The sequence below is a fragment of the Macrobrachium nipponense genome, chromosome 24 (genome assembly GCF_015104395.2).
Source record: "Macrobrachium nipponense isolate FS-2020 chromosome 24, ASM1510439v2, whole genome shotgun sequence".
Lineage (NCBI taxonomy): Eukaryota > Metazoa > Arthropoda > Malacostraca > Decapoda > Palaemonidae > Macrobrachium > Macrobrachium nipponense.
In genome coordinates this window covers 61,800,412-61,815,304 of record NC_061091.1, presented here as the reverse complement: position 1 = coordinate 61,815,304, position 14,893 = coordinate 61,800,412, and the positions used below count along the sequence as shown (strand labels likewise).

Here is a 14,893-nt window from a genome sequence, read left to right as displayed (position 1 = left end):
GGGCTTCTGCTTTCTAAACGGTTGGGCTCCTGACGACGTTGAAGGGCCAGCCGGACGTCTCGAAGACTGAGCCAACAGGTCTTGTGTGGCTTTCTCTTGCAGACTAACTGCCAGATCCTTCACCATAGCTTGGGGGAAGAGATGACTCGAGAAGGGAGCATACAAAAGTTCTGTCCTCTGTGCGGGAGAGACAGACTTAGCCGCAAAGTTGCAATAAAGCGACCTTTTCTTAAGCACCCCTGCTGAAAAATGAGAGGCTAACTCCTCTGAGCCATCCCTGACGGCCTTGTCCATGCATGACAATACACTGGACAGCTCCCCCAAGCTGATCGAGTCTGGCTTACGAGATTGGTTGTCTAAAGCTCCAAGACACCAGTCTAAGAAGTTGAAGACCTCTAAGGACCTAAACAGTCCCTTCAAAAGATGGTCCAGTTCGGAAGTCGTCCATGATACTTTAGCTGAGGCTAAAAGGGCCCTCCTTGAGGCATCAACCACGCTGGCGAAATCACCTTGAGCAGACGTAGGAACCTTCAATCCTAATTCCTCGCCTGTCTCATACCACATCCCTGCCTTACCGCTAAGTCTAGACGGAGGCAGGGCGAAAGTAGTCCTTCCCTTTGCTTTCCTAGACTCCATCCAGGCGTTAACCTTCCGGAAAGCTCTTCTAGTAGATAACGACGTCTTCATCTTCACGAAACCTGGAGTCTTGCTTGTCTTCGACGACGAAAACTGAGAAGGAGGAGGAGGAGGAGCAGCAGGCTGGAAAGTATCGCCAAACGAATTACGAAGTAGTCGTGCCAAGGATTGGAAGGGTTTTCGTTTTTGGCCAGAAACGACATACCCAAAGAGCAGACCGCATTATGCCCTTTGAAGCCGACGTGTTTGCTGATAGCCTGTATTTCGCTAACCCTCTTCGCCGTCGCCAGAGCAGTTAGGAATACAGTTTTCTTCGTCAAATCTCGTAGAGACGAAGAGGAAAGAGGTTCAAAGCGATTTGACATTAAATATTTGAGGACCACATCCAGGTTCCACGAAGGTAACTTCGGTAGCGGTACCTTGGTCGTCTCGAAAGATCTCAATAGATCATGGAGATCCTTGTTATTAGCGAGGTCAAGACCTCTATGGCGAAAAACTACAGATAGGACGCTTCTGTAGCCTTTAATAGTTGACACTGCCAACTTCAGATCTTGTTTAAGATAAAGCAAGAAGTCGGCGATCTGGCTCACAGAGGTAGTGGTAGAGGAAACTCCTTTTCTCTTACACCAACTTCTAAAGGCTGCCCACTTCGATTGGTAAACCGCGATTGATGATGGTCTCCTCGCGGTGGTTGGGCGATAGCTTTAGCCACTGATTTCGAAAAACCTCTCGCTCTGGCCAACTTTTGGATAGTCTGAACGCAGTCAGACTCAGAGCGGAGAGGTTTTTGTGGTACCTCTCGAAGTGGGGCTGTTTGAGTAGATCTCTCCTTAATGGAAGAGATCTCGGATAATCCACTAGGTAGAACATCACCTCTGTGAACCAGATCGCTGCGGGCCAAAAGGGGGCGATTAAAGTCAACCTCGTCCCCTCCGATGCTGCGAATTTTCTCATCACCTCCCCTAGGATCTTGAAGGGGGGAAAAGCGTAGAGATCCAGGCCCGTCCAATCCCATAGAAGGGCGTCTACTGCTACTGCTCCCGGATCGAGAACCGGGGAGCAATACAGAGGAAGTCTCGCCGTCCTTGACGTTGCAAAGATGTCCACTAAGGGGCATCCCCAAGACCCCACAGCTCCTGGCATACGTCTTGATTGAGAGTCCACTCTGTCGGCAATAACTGTCCTTGTCGACTGAGGAGATCTGCCCGGACGTTCTCGACTCCGGCAATGAACCTTGTCAATATTTTGACTTCTCTCTCCTTTGCCCAAAGTAGAATCTCTTTCGCTAGAGCGAACAGGGAGCGAGTGTGTGTTCCTCCTTGTTTCTTCAAGTATGCCAGGGCTGTCGTGTTGTCCGAGTTGACTTGAACTACACGACGGGAGACTTTGTTCTGGAAGAACTGGAGCGCTAATTGAACCGCTGCCAGCTCTTTGAAGTTGATATGCCAGGTTACCTGTTCCCCTTTCCAGGTACCTGACACTTCCTCCCCCCCTAGAGTTGCTGGCCCCACCCCGTGGATGACGCGTCGGAGAACAACACTAGGTCGGGGTTCTGAAGCTTGAGGGATATGCCCTCTGACAGCTTTCCACGGATCGAGCCACCATCTTAGATAGTTCTTCACCTCTTCCGATGCTTAACTTCATGTCGAAGTTGTCCTTTTCTGTCCAGCTGTCCGACAGAAAGAACTGAAGAGGTCGGAGGTGTAGCCTCCCCAGGGAAACAAACTTCTCCAGCGAGGAAATGGTCCCCAGCAGACTCATCCATTCCCTCACCGAGCATGAATCCTTCCCTAGAAAGGCCGACACTTTTTCTATGCCTTGTTGCTGACGTTCCTGGACGGAAAAGCCCGAAAAGCCACTGAATCCATCTGAATCCCCAGATACACGATGGACTGTGTTGGGGTCAGATGTGACTTTTCGAAGTTCACCAGAAGTCCCAGGGACGCAGCTAAAGACAGAGTCGTTTGCAAGTCCTTCAGGCACCGGGTCTGCGAGGAGGCTCGTATGACAGTCGTCCAGATAGAGCGAGATTCTGATGTTGGAAAGATGGAGCCACCTCGCCACGTTCTTCATTAAGATGGTGAAGATAAAAGGGGCCGTACTCAGTCCGAAACAAAGAGCCCTGAATTGAAAGACCTTCCCTTTCAGTACGAACCGAAGGTACTTCATCGATTGGGGATGTATCGGGACGTGAAAGTAGGCGTCCTGGAGGTCGAGTGATACCATCCAATCTCCGGGTCTTAAGGCCCCCAGAACTGACTGAGGTGTCTCCATCTCGAACCTACTGCTTTTCTATATAGGAGGTTTAGACGACTTACATCCAAGACGGGCCACCGCCACCCTCCCGATTGTTTCGGTACAAGAAACAATCTGTTGTAAAATCCTGGCGTTTGCCAGGTCTAAAACCTGTTCCACTGCTCGTTTCTCGAGCATCTGCTCGACGCAGGTCGAAAAGTATCTTTCGCTTTGTTTGAGGATACGATGGGGACAAGTCCCTGGGAGTGGAAGTCAACGGGGCGGCGGCTTTATGAAAGGGATCTTGTAACCCTTCTCTATGACGTCGAGAGACCAGGTGTATGCCTCTCTTACTCTCCAGGCTTCTGCAAACAACTGCAGCCTGGCTCCTACCGGTGACTGAAGGCACGATCTCTCACTTCTTGCCCCTAGACTTGGAAGGGCTCTACCTCTAGGAAGGCTTCTTCCTCGAGAGACGATCTAGCGGAAGTCCCTCCACGAAAGGGCTTCTGCTTCTAAACGGTTGGGCTCCTGACGACGTTGAAGGGCCAGCCGGACGTCTCGAAGACTGAGCCAACAGGTCTTGTGTGGCTTTCTCTTGCAGACTAACTGCCAGATCCTTCACCATAGCTTGGGGGAAGAGATGACTCGAGAAGGGAGCATACAAAAGTTCTGTCCTCTGTGCGGGAGAGACAGACTTAGCCGCAAAGTTGCAATAAAGCGACCTTTTCTTAAAGCACCCCTGCTGAAAAATGAGAGGCTAACTCCTCTGAGCCATCCCTGACGGCCTTGTCCATGCATGACAATACACTGGACAGCTCCCCCAAGCTGATCGAGTCTGGCTTACGAGATTGGTTGTCTAAAGCTCCAAGACACCAGTCTAAGAAGTTGAAGACCTCTAAGGACCTAAACAGTCCCTTCAAAAGATGGTCCAGTTCGGAAGTCGTCCATGATACTTTAGCTGAGGCTAAAAGGGCCCTCCTTGAGGCATCAACCACGCTGGCGAAATCACCTTGAGCAGACGTAGGAACCTTCAATCCTAATTCCTCGCCTGTCTCATACCACATCCCTGCCTTACCGCTAAGTCTAGACGGAGGCAGGGCGAAAGTAGTCCTTCCCTTTGCTTTCCTAGACTCCATCCAGGCGTTAACCTTCGGGAAAGCTCTTCTAGTAGATAACGACGTCTTCATCTTTCACGAAACCTGGAGTCTTGCTTGTCTTCGACGACGAAAACTGAGAAGGAGGAGGAGGAGGAGCAGCAGGCTGGAAAGTATCGCCAAACGAATTACGAAGTAGTCGTGCCAAAACTTGATAATCTGACGAAGCAGACGTAGCAGGTTGTTCTTCATCAACATCCTCAGAAGAACCGCTAAGTTCTCCTTCTTCCCTACCCGAGTGCAAATCCGAAGGAAGAGGCAGAAGTCCTTTAGCTCCAAGTCTCCTATCGAACGATGAAGAGAAGAAGAGGGTAACGGATCCTTAACAGTCACAGGATCAGGAATCACCTTTAGAGGCGAACGTGAAGAAGAAATAAGACGAGAAGCGTCAGCCAAAGCCTCGGGAACAACATCCGAGTGAACAGCGAACTTCCACATTCGCGTCCACAGAGCTCTTACTAGAACGTCTACGAGCGTCCATCTGAGCGTCCAACCTAGCGTTCTCTCGAGCGTCCAAATCAGCGTCTGACCGAGCGTCCAGCGAAGCGTCCAAAGGAGCGTCCATCATAGAGACTCTTCTAACGTCCCGCGAAGCGTCCTTACGAACGTCCCGCGAAGAAACTTGATCAACTGCCCGACTAGGCGTATCGTTGAGCGTCAAACACTGTCCATGTCGAAGAGGGGCCGAACGCATAGAAGTCCGTCCGACAGCTACAAAATCGTCGTCAGCAGAAGCGTCGAAGTCGGAACGCCGAGCGTCCTCTCTACGGGAAGAGAGAGGAAGCCATGGCAGCAGATTCTCTCTCTAACCGGCTGTATAACGTCAACCCTATTTACGAACCCTGGGGAGCCAAAACGACCAGGTTAGAGGGAGAAAAAATTCAGGAAGACGGGGACGAAAGAGGAGCCGTTGGAGAAGACTTGCCTAGTATCTGGAATAGGAAGTCTATCGTCTTTCCTGCGACGAGGAACCGTCTCCTTCTGCTTCAGTAAAGCGTCCAGTTGCCGTTGCATAGCAATGATGATCTCCGTCTGAGATGTCTCCTTACGCGGAGACGAGCTGCGCGTTTGTGAGAAGGAGAGGGGCGAGGGGACGCCTTCTTCCTTCTCCCAGGAACAGCCTTGGCTCTAGAGCGGGACTGGGGCGCTCGCGGGCGTCATCGTCGGATGACGTCCTAGACTTCTTCTGGGGCGGAAAAGCTACGCTTTCCGGAGAAGAATGCCACTCAGACAAAGCATGACGTGAAGCGTCAAGCTCTTGAAGAGTCCTCTTCAAAGGTCGCGAATAATCCGAACGAGATTCCCACCCCTTGCGCGGGGAGGAACGCGTCGGAAGAAGAGAAACAATCCTTCAGGATACGTGCTCGAGCACGCTCCTTAGCAGCCTGGGAACAGCGTCCATAGCGGGACAACTGCTGGAAGGGAGTCAGATCAGTTGGGGGTTCCCCGAACCTCTCTCGGCCTTCGACATGCCCTCTCACGGTGGGGGTCCCCGTAACCCTCCTTCGGCCTTCGACATGCCCTCTCCGGTGGGGGTTCCCCGTAACCCTCCTTCGGCCTTCGACATGCCCTCTCCCTGAGTCCTGGTGAGTCCGGCAGAGGTCCCAGCCTAGAGGCGCTATAGGGCCGATCTGACGCCCCCTCCACTTCACTAGGGGCACTATCACTGCACTTATTTTGCCTGTTTTCAAGGGCAAGCACTTAGATTCAAGCGTCTTCAATGAATCCAGGATAAGCGAAAGGGCATTACCCTCCGCAGACACCACTTGAGGGCCCGAAGGCAACACTACGGGGTTAGGAGACACAAAATCTAAAGGAGGGTTAGAAGGGGATACATTAAGACCCTGTCTGCTACCCGACTTACTCCTGGAGGAAGACCTCCTAATCCTATCACGTTCTAACTTATTTATGTAGGATTCATACGTCTTCCATTGTAAATCATCCAAGCTTTCACACTCATTACAGCGCAAATCATATTTACACTCTTGCCCCCTACACCCTTTACACAATGTGTGAGGATCAACCAAGGCTTTAGGAAGCCTAACCTTGCATTCCACTTTCGAACACACCCTGGCGCTAGCCGAACTACATCCAGACATATTTAAGGAAAAAATCTAAGCCAAATTCAAAACAGTCCAAGTCACGTATGCCAAGCTATCGATCCAATCAAAAAACCAAAAAGTCAAGAGGATACTCAAGCAATGAAAAGTTTTCCAAAATCCTGAGGCGGAGGTGTGTAAACAGATGTTTACGACACCGGCGACAGAAGAAATCTGATAGAAAATGGGAATGGTTCCTGATACCCGCCTCCCAGCGGCGGGAATGGGTACTAACCACCCTAATAACTCCCCACTACGTGTGTCGTAAGTTTTAGAAATTCTGTCGGACTTCAGAGAATACAGCTATATATATATCTGACAGGTAAGTTTCATGAACAAATTACAAAACTAAACGTCCTTATCCCATATAAAGCATCCTAAGTACTGTAAGGACGAGATACAAACAGGTATCTAAATAATACTTGGAATAGCATTGCATATTCTATAAACTTACCAAAAATTCTCCATATCTGCATCTGTGACTTGAATTTGATTCTTGAGATCATACTTATTACCACAGAGAAAGATTTTGGCATTTTCTGCATAAGTTACAATGTCTAAAAGGTGCTGGGAGAGTATATTGAAGGAGTCAGGGTTATCAAGGGCAAAAACCAAAATAGCGCCTTCTGCAAATTTGTAGTAGGATGAAGTTATGCTGGCGACTCTTTCCATGCCACCGGTATCCCATAACTGAAGCTGAAAATTGGAAAAATATAAATTTTAAACAATTTAGCAACAATGTATTCATGTAACAAAAGAGAATATTTTTTCCATACAATATAAAAAAAACTAACTCAGAGAGAGAGAGAGAGAGAGAGAGAGAGAGAGAGAGAGAGAGAGAGAGAGAGAGAGAGAGAGAGAGAGAGAGAGAGAGAGAGAGAGAGAGAGAAATTACTCCTTAGCTAGAAATTTTGCCAAAAATCCTAAATGAACTTCAATATGTCATTCTGACTTGATTTGTTTTTCTGCCCTTTTTTAATATACTGTAGAGCAAATAAAGTGTATACATACAGTGGACTCCCCCATATTTGCATTCTCTGGATTTGCAGAGTCACGCATTCACAGATTTCTCACCGGAGCATTTTCCCGCATTATTCGCAGAAAATCGGCCGGCTATTTTTCTAAGAGAAATATCCACAAATTCCTGTTTTTTTATCAATTTCATCATAAAATGCACTTTTTGTGGTAAAACTATTAAAAAAACCAGGTATAAAAATTTTTAGTGGGTTTTTCTTGAGTTTCAACTAACAAAATGGGAAGTTTTAAGCATTTTTATAGGGGGTTCCAACTATTCGCAGGTTCTAACTATTCACGGTGGGGTCTGGTACGCATCCCCCGTGAATAAGGGGAACCACTGTACTAGTACCATTCAAGAACAAAATTATAAAAACAACAGCTTTAAAGTACCATGAATAATAAATTCAGTGAACAAAAATGGAAAAAACATTGCTATGTCCATAATCAATCAGTGTATACTTTGCTACAAAGGAATTTTGTGATCCTTAAAATCAAAAAGGGTACGTAAAAATGAGTATCACATTTTTTCATGTAATATTTAAGAGCATGCAATGAGAATGAGATGTTATTCTGCTTCAAGGAATGAAAAATTACACAGTACACAACGTGTATTTTACTAAAATGGTTTCTTTTAATAGCAGAGGCTCAATTATCTTCAAAGCTTAACACTGCATTATCTGGAAAAGTTGGCAGACTTTTGTCAAAAGAGAATCTACGTTATTAAACAAAAGACATCTCTTGGAAAATAAAATATGTAGTAATAAAAAATACCAGGTATGTAATATACTACTGTACCAAATGAATTACTCACTAATGTTTTACTGTACTAAATGGGATGTATGTTTAGTGAAAGATAATCAGTATGTATTAGTTAGTTTTAGCAAGACGAGTAATATGTACTGTCATGACAGCAACATCTAAACTTTTTCTGCATAATGAACATCACATTACTGGATGAAAGAGGAGTGTGTTACACACATTACTGGTAAAATAAAGAATGCTCTTATAAAACATATATTCTTACTTTGACTTCTTTATCGCCTGTACGATAAACTTTTTCATAATGATCAAGACCAAGGGTAGACTTCCTATCTGTGGCAGTCACAAAAGTATTCGTGGCATATCTACGAAACAGTGAGCTCTTCCCAACTCCATACTCTCCACAGAGAATTATCTTCTGTTCTGGCACCTTAATACTTGCCATTACAGCATCTGCAAGGGGAAAATTTCAATATGTATAAGAAATAAGATAAAAAATATGCTTCATAGTCTGTTTTAAACAAAGATTACCAACAATACCTTAAAATTAATGATAGTACATATGCAATTTACTGGAATACATAAAATATCATGTATGAAAAATTTCCATATTACAGGCAACTGTACATTGGTGAGAAATGAGAAAAGAAATGTCAATAGTTTGCGACATACTAGTAACGCTCAAAACTCTGACACCACTTACATTATGAATTAAAAATGATATTGTTATGATACAATAAAGTTTCATACATACTTACCTGGCAGAATATACATAGCTAAGACTCCGTCGTCCCCGACAGAAACTTCAAATTTCGCGGCACACGCTGCAGGTAGGTCAGGTGATCTACGTCCTGCCCTTGGTGTTGGCAGGATTAGGACCATTCCTGTTTTCTATCATATTTTTTCTCTTCCACTGTCTCCTTGCGGGGAGGCTGGGTGGGCCCTAATCGTATATTATTCTGCCAGGTAAGTATGTATGAAACTTTATTGTATCATAACAATATCATTTTCATACAATCAACTTACCTGTCAGATATATACATAGCTGATTGGCACCCTTCGGTGGAGGGTAAGAGACAGCTACTATATGGAATAGACAGGTAAACAACATATGTTGTAGGTATAAATAAAACCTTGGTTCCTACCTGATAGGTGGTTAGACTTCGTGGGTGTTTGCCCCAGTAGTCTGCATCACCTCAAGAAACTTTAGCGAGATATGTGATCTATGGCCAAGAGTTCTTGTGGGTCTGCCGAAGGGGTCTTATCCACTTACTCGGCAGAGCCTGAAAGGACTTTGTCAATGGGTGCTGATCCACTTATATGACAATACACCTTATGAAGGAGCGCAACACCGATCCCGATCACCTGATCCTAACACGAGGGTTCGCGCTCAAATTGGAAAGAGTTATCCCCACACTCCTTTCAAAAAACCCCAATAATTTCACTAAGTTAAAAAACTTTAACTCAAAGTTAAGGATCAGTGTCGGCTCCTTATCCCAGTAACGTATCCGCAGAAACGTATAAACCAAAAGAGAAGGATCTCTCGTAGGTTAACTTGACATCCTTTGTGTAATGAGAAGTCAACACAGAGTTGCCTCTACCGTACAACACAGCTAATATGTCTTATATGACATATTGTTATGTAAAGAACAAGAATTTGCAAAAGCGCGCACTTCCTGCGCTTTTAATTCTCAGCTGTTGAAGGAATCAAGTCACTAATGAAGTGCTTAGGAGATCTCCATGTTTCAAAGAAGACCCAGGGCTTTCTTGAAAATGGATCTCACCCGACTGAAGCCTGAAGCCTGGCAGGAACCTCGCGCCTGGCTGGTGCTTCGCTCTTGGTTGGCGCCTAGCGCTTGTCTGGTACCTTTCGCTTGACTGGCGCCTCGCATCTGGATGACGCTTCGCGTCTTAGCTGGAGATTCGCGCCTCAGAGCCTGGCTTGCGCCTGCCTGGCTGGCGCTTTGTGCCTCTGCCTGGAGCTCGCGCCTGGCTGGCGCTTGCGCCTGGCTGGCGTCTAGCTCCTGGTTGGAGTGGCGCCTTGCGCCTGCTGGAGCTTCGCGGCTGGCTGGCACCTCGCGCCTGGCTGGCGTTCTCGCGCCAGGTTGGCGCTTTGTGCCTGCCTGGCGCCTCGCGCCTGGCTGGCGTCTCGCGCCAGGTTGGCGCTTTGTGCCGGCCTGCCTGGCGCCTTGTTGCGCCTGAATGGAGCTTCGCGCCTGGCTGGCGTCTCTGCGCCCCGTTGGAGTGGCGCCTTGCGCCTGCCTGGAGCTTTCGCCGCTGGCTGGTACCTCGCGCCGGCCTGCCTGGCGCCTCGCGCCTGGGTGGCTCCTCCCCACTTGCCGGAGCTTCGAGCTCGGTAGAGTCTCGAGGATGTCTGGCAATGTCCACATCGGACACTCTTATCTGTCCTATATGTTCGCATCTAGCGCCTCTGTGTCAGGTTGTAGGCCCGGTCTTTCTCCTCATCAGACAATGACAGGGTTCTTGGGGCTGTCTGCAGGTTCTCTTCCTTACTGATGTGTCAGAAGGTCTTGAGTCGCCTTCTCAGTTAATGAACGAGAAATGTCCTTCACTACTGAGAAGGGAACAAAAAGTCAGACAAAGGCGAGTACAGAAGCGCTGCCCGTTTCTGAGCGTGGGAGACCGCTTTGGTTAAAAAGACACTATATACTGTCCTCTTTTTAAGAAGACCTGCTCCAAACAAAGAGGAGATCTCAACCGAGCCATCCTGAACCGCTTTGTCTATACAAGACAAAATACACAGAAGGACTTCTGGTTCGAGTCCTTCAGAATCATGGGCTTTCTTGGACATCACCCCAAGGGACCAATCTAAGAAGTTGAAAACTTCCAATACATGAAAGAGTCCCTTGAGGAGATGGTCCAGTTCTGAAATGCCCCAAGTTATACGGGCAGAGTTCAAACCTTGTCTACGTGAAGCGTCAACTAAGGTCGAAAAGTCCGCTTCTGACGGTCAGACGGAAGAGAAATACCCCTATTCTCTCCCGTCTGATATCAATGCCTCTTTTACCAGCTAGTCTCGCTGGAGGCATGCAGAAGACCGTTCTAACTAACACCTTCTTCAACTTCATCCAAGAGTCTAAAGACTGAAGAGCCCTCTTCATCGAAATGGCGGGCTTCATTCTAAGAAAAAACGGAAGATTTCTTCGTCTTTGCACTCGAGAAAAGAGAGCGCGGGAGAAGGAGGAGAGGCAGGAGTCAAGTCGTCTCCATACTCCTCTAGAAGCAAGGCTGTCAAAAACATTATAGTTCGACAGTCCTTCTCTTCCTTGAAACTCCTCCTCCGAGTTTACTTCTAACTCGGGGTCTAGATGAGTCTCCGTTGCTAATTCAGTACGTCTTTCTCTGGAGGAGACAAAAACTCCTAAAAGGAGCTAGGGGGCTAAGGGAATGATATTCCTTCCTCTTCACCGCTTTAATAGTCCTGGAAGGCGCCAACAGCCCAGGCTTCTCTCCCATAAATGGATGACGCTTCCCGCTTGGATGACGCTCTAGTCAGCCAAGCGTCCTGGCTGACGCCTCCCGTTTGTGTGGCTGCTGACGTCTGGATGACGCCTCGCGCCTGGAAGACGCTTCGCTCTCAAAAGGGCGTCCTAACTGGCGCCAAAATTTTGGTTTGGAGCCTCGCGTCTAAAAGCAGCTTTAAAAGACTATTCATGTCTTGACGACGTCTCACGTCTCTCTGGCGTTACGTGTCTTCCGTAAGATTCTCCCGATCTCGCTCTCGAAACCGAACCTCTGCGATATGTTTGGAAGCTTCACGTCTGCATGACGCCTCTCGCTTCGCAGGGGAGAGAGGACGAGACTTCTTGATTGGAAGCGCAACGTCCTTCCTACGAGGCGCTAACACTCCCACCAAAGAGGCCAGTTGCTCTTGTACTGGCAAGATAATCTTCCTTGAAGCTTTTCCCACGTCATCTTCAATCGGGGGAGAAGTAGGAAAACGGAAGCAGTCTATAGGAAGCCTGTTCGTCTTCACAAAACTCTTCCCAATAAATGTTAAACATGTTAACAGTTATTATCGTCGATCGAGAAGGATCTCTTGTTAACGCGAATAGGAGCGAAAAAAGATTCTCGATGCTCTATGCGATATGAGATTGTCGTGGAAATGGCCTAAGTGATTAAATGGGTAACGAAAATCAGGAACGAATTTCTTGCCGTTACCGAGCTTGGTGTCCGAGAGTCTACTGGACCTCCTAGGTTAATAACTCGCTAAAACGAGAAAATCTTGGATGGTCTCTTGGCTCACTGCGCCAGGCTGGCGCTTCTGGCGCAAATTTTGCGCCAGGCTGGCGCTTCTGGAGCATTGCGCCAGGGTTGGTACTTCTGGCGCGTTGCGCCAGACTGGGCGCTTTCTTCTAATTCTTTTTATGTTATGTGCCAGAACAGCTGTGCCTTTATGGTACCCGACATCCTTTCACATGTTAATTCCGTTCTTAGTAGGAAAAAACTTTATATGCGTAGTATAGTCCATTCAGGGAAACAAGTTCTGTCCCAAAGAGAATGTTTCCATCCGACTCATCCATCTTCTTCTGAGCAGGTGGTACTCTAATAAGCTATGCTTTCGTAAGCCTGAGAGCATTACATCAATATAATGTTCTGCTGCGATAGAATCCTTTAATAATGTTACCTACGGTAAACCGCATTGAAAGGTTGTACTATCTCTCTTATTGAAAGCTTCTTAGCAAAAGGCATACAATATTTATTTATGTTAGCTTAATTATCCCCTCAATCCGAGGTTAAGACCGCGATTGTAGTGGGGAGAGATACGGGAAAGTTATTCCCTCCCGCAGGAGAGAGAGAGATTCGCCCGACGCTCATGCTGAGTACACCTACATGGTACTGACAGTAACTGGCATAGGCGTACTGCGTTGGTCTCAGGCTCTCAGCGAAAGCAGTCCCCGCTTACTCTTCCAGAGTTGCCAGCTACTCCAATTAATAAAGGAATTTAATAAAATTATTATCGAACTTCAGGAAGTTCTTATTAAAGCATATTTAAGCGAAACAAGACTTCGATAAATCTAGAAGCTAAGTAGGTGTAGTCTTAACAATCCCTTTAAGCGTAGTCCTTCCTAGGAAAGACGTAGAGGATACTTGTAATTGAGTTGCACAGAAAAGAAGTAACTACGGTATGGTTTGTTTATGAATTGACCGTATCGTATTCTCATAACGCAGAAACTCTACTACCTTCTACTATCTTCGTTCTTTTCGTTAATAGAACGATAGAAAGAGTACATATATATATATATATATATATATATATATATATATATATATATATATATATACACATATATATATCCTTAAGGAACGAAGTTAATCAAGGAACTCTTTAAATCTTCGTGATTTCTTCATAAATCGCGGAAGAGACAGAATTCCTGTTCATCACTAGGGTTTACGGAAGGAAGTAGATATTTTCTATCCGCCATCATACCCAAACATCGATGAGATCTTATTAAGGAAAAACTCCCAAAGTTCTTGCCTCCTCATCAAAACGAGGGAAGAGCATGGATGAAGGAGAGAGTCCGCATTGAGAGGAACTGCCTAACAAAGGAGTCTTCTGAATAATGAAAAGGGGCTTCTCTTAGTATCAGAATCCTTCTGACAAAAGCAACGGCCGCCTGTGCGACATCTTGCACATTTGCCAGGGGAAAGTTGTTCAAGTTAAAAATTCAAAGAGGAGTCTCGCGACTGACCTCTCTCTCAATGAAGATTTTTGAAATCTTCTGACGCCTGGCGTCTGGGATCCTTGCTCCTAGCGCCTAGCGTCTGGATAGTTCCGCGCGCCTGGAATGTTCCGCACGCTAGAAAGGAGACTCGCTCCTGGAACGTTCCGCTTGCGTGGAAGGTCCCGTGCGCCCTAATAGATCCGAGCGCCTCTAGTCTTGTTATCGAGCCTCTTGCCAGAAAACGTTCAATGGAAGCATCCTTCTGATTGCCATTCTACTATAAGGCTCCTTAGTTAAGCCGCCTGTTTTCTCTTTGAAGGCGCCTTGCGCCAAGAAAAAGTTCTGGAACGCGGCTCTCACTCAGTTGCTGGAACGCCGGCTCGCGTTTATCTTTGTATGAACAGAGGGCTCGCGTATCAGTCTGATGGAACGCGGGGCTCGCGCTAGTCTGTTGGAACGCGGCTCGCTGCTGGCTGTTGGAAACGTGGCTCGCGCTAGCTTGCTGCTGGCTCCTCAGCCTCTCGCTCAGTGAGTCAGTGTTCTCTTATTCAGAGAACGAGCCAGAGCATCCGAACTTCTAACATGTACATTCTTCGTCTTTCGGATGTAAGATGAAGAAACGGAAGAACAGACGCACTTTTTAAAGGCTGCCTTTGCAATGGCTATCCCTGGCAGTCTGGGACGTATTACAGATCCCGCCGAGGGAACGCCCGATCGGTGGGGATTCTCCATAACCTCCGTAAGGGCTTTCGACTTTCCTTCTCCTCTGGGCTTGTGAGTTTGGGAAGAGGTCTAGGCCTCGAGAGCGAGACAGAGCCGATCGAACGCACCCTCTACTAATTAGGACGCCTTTCCAATGGCGAACTTGGCAGTCTGGGACGATCTACAGATCCTGCGAGGGGACGCTGATCGGTGGGGATTCTCCATAACCTCCGTAAGGCTTTCGACTTTCCTGCTCCTGGGGGAATGTGAGCTGGGAAGAGGTCTAGGCCTGGGACCGAAACAGAGCCGAACAGAACGCCCCCTCCACTGCACTAACAGTAAAATCACTTCTTACCTTTCAATAGCTCGTATTTAGAGCTACCTTCCTTTGTCTTCAAATTGCAATATGAATTTGAAGATTCTGTGAAGTAAGAAGGAGATGAGGATACCACACTACTAGTAATGTTAATGCTCTAACTGCTCGTTAGTACGAGAGCTATATAAACTTCTAAAGGAAGCGTAACTATTCTTTCCTTACATCTTCAAGAAGGAAGTTAGCTCAATCAATTCTAACATTTACTACAAGTTATTATAAATAAAT

General features: G+C 46.9%; 1 protein-coding gene across 3 annotated transcripts in view; it reads right to left on the bottom strand.

Annotated features, from left to right (window-relative positions):
- Positions 1-14,893, bottom strand: part of LOC135205673 (uncharacterized) — a 74,358-nt gene that overhangs the window by 48,235 nt on the left and 11,230 nt on the right. For all 3 annotated transcript variants that reach the window (XM_064236575.1, XM_064236573.1, XM_064236572.1), the window contains exons 2-3: positions 8,169-8,356; positions 6,582-6,823 (exon numbers count right to left, since the gene is read on the bottom strand). In XM_064236575.1, the coding sequence (XP_064092645.1) occupies positions 6,582-6,823; positions 8,169-8,348 (422 nt within the window). In that variant the 5' untranslated portion in view covers positions 8,349-8,356. The remainder of the gene's footprint in view (positions 1-6,581; positions 6,824-8,168; positions 8,357-14,893) is intronic.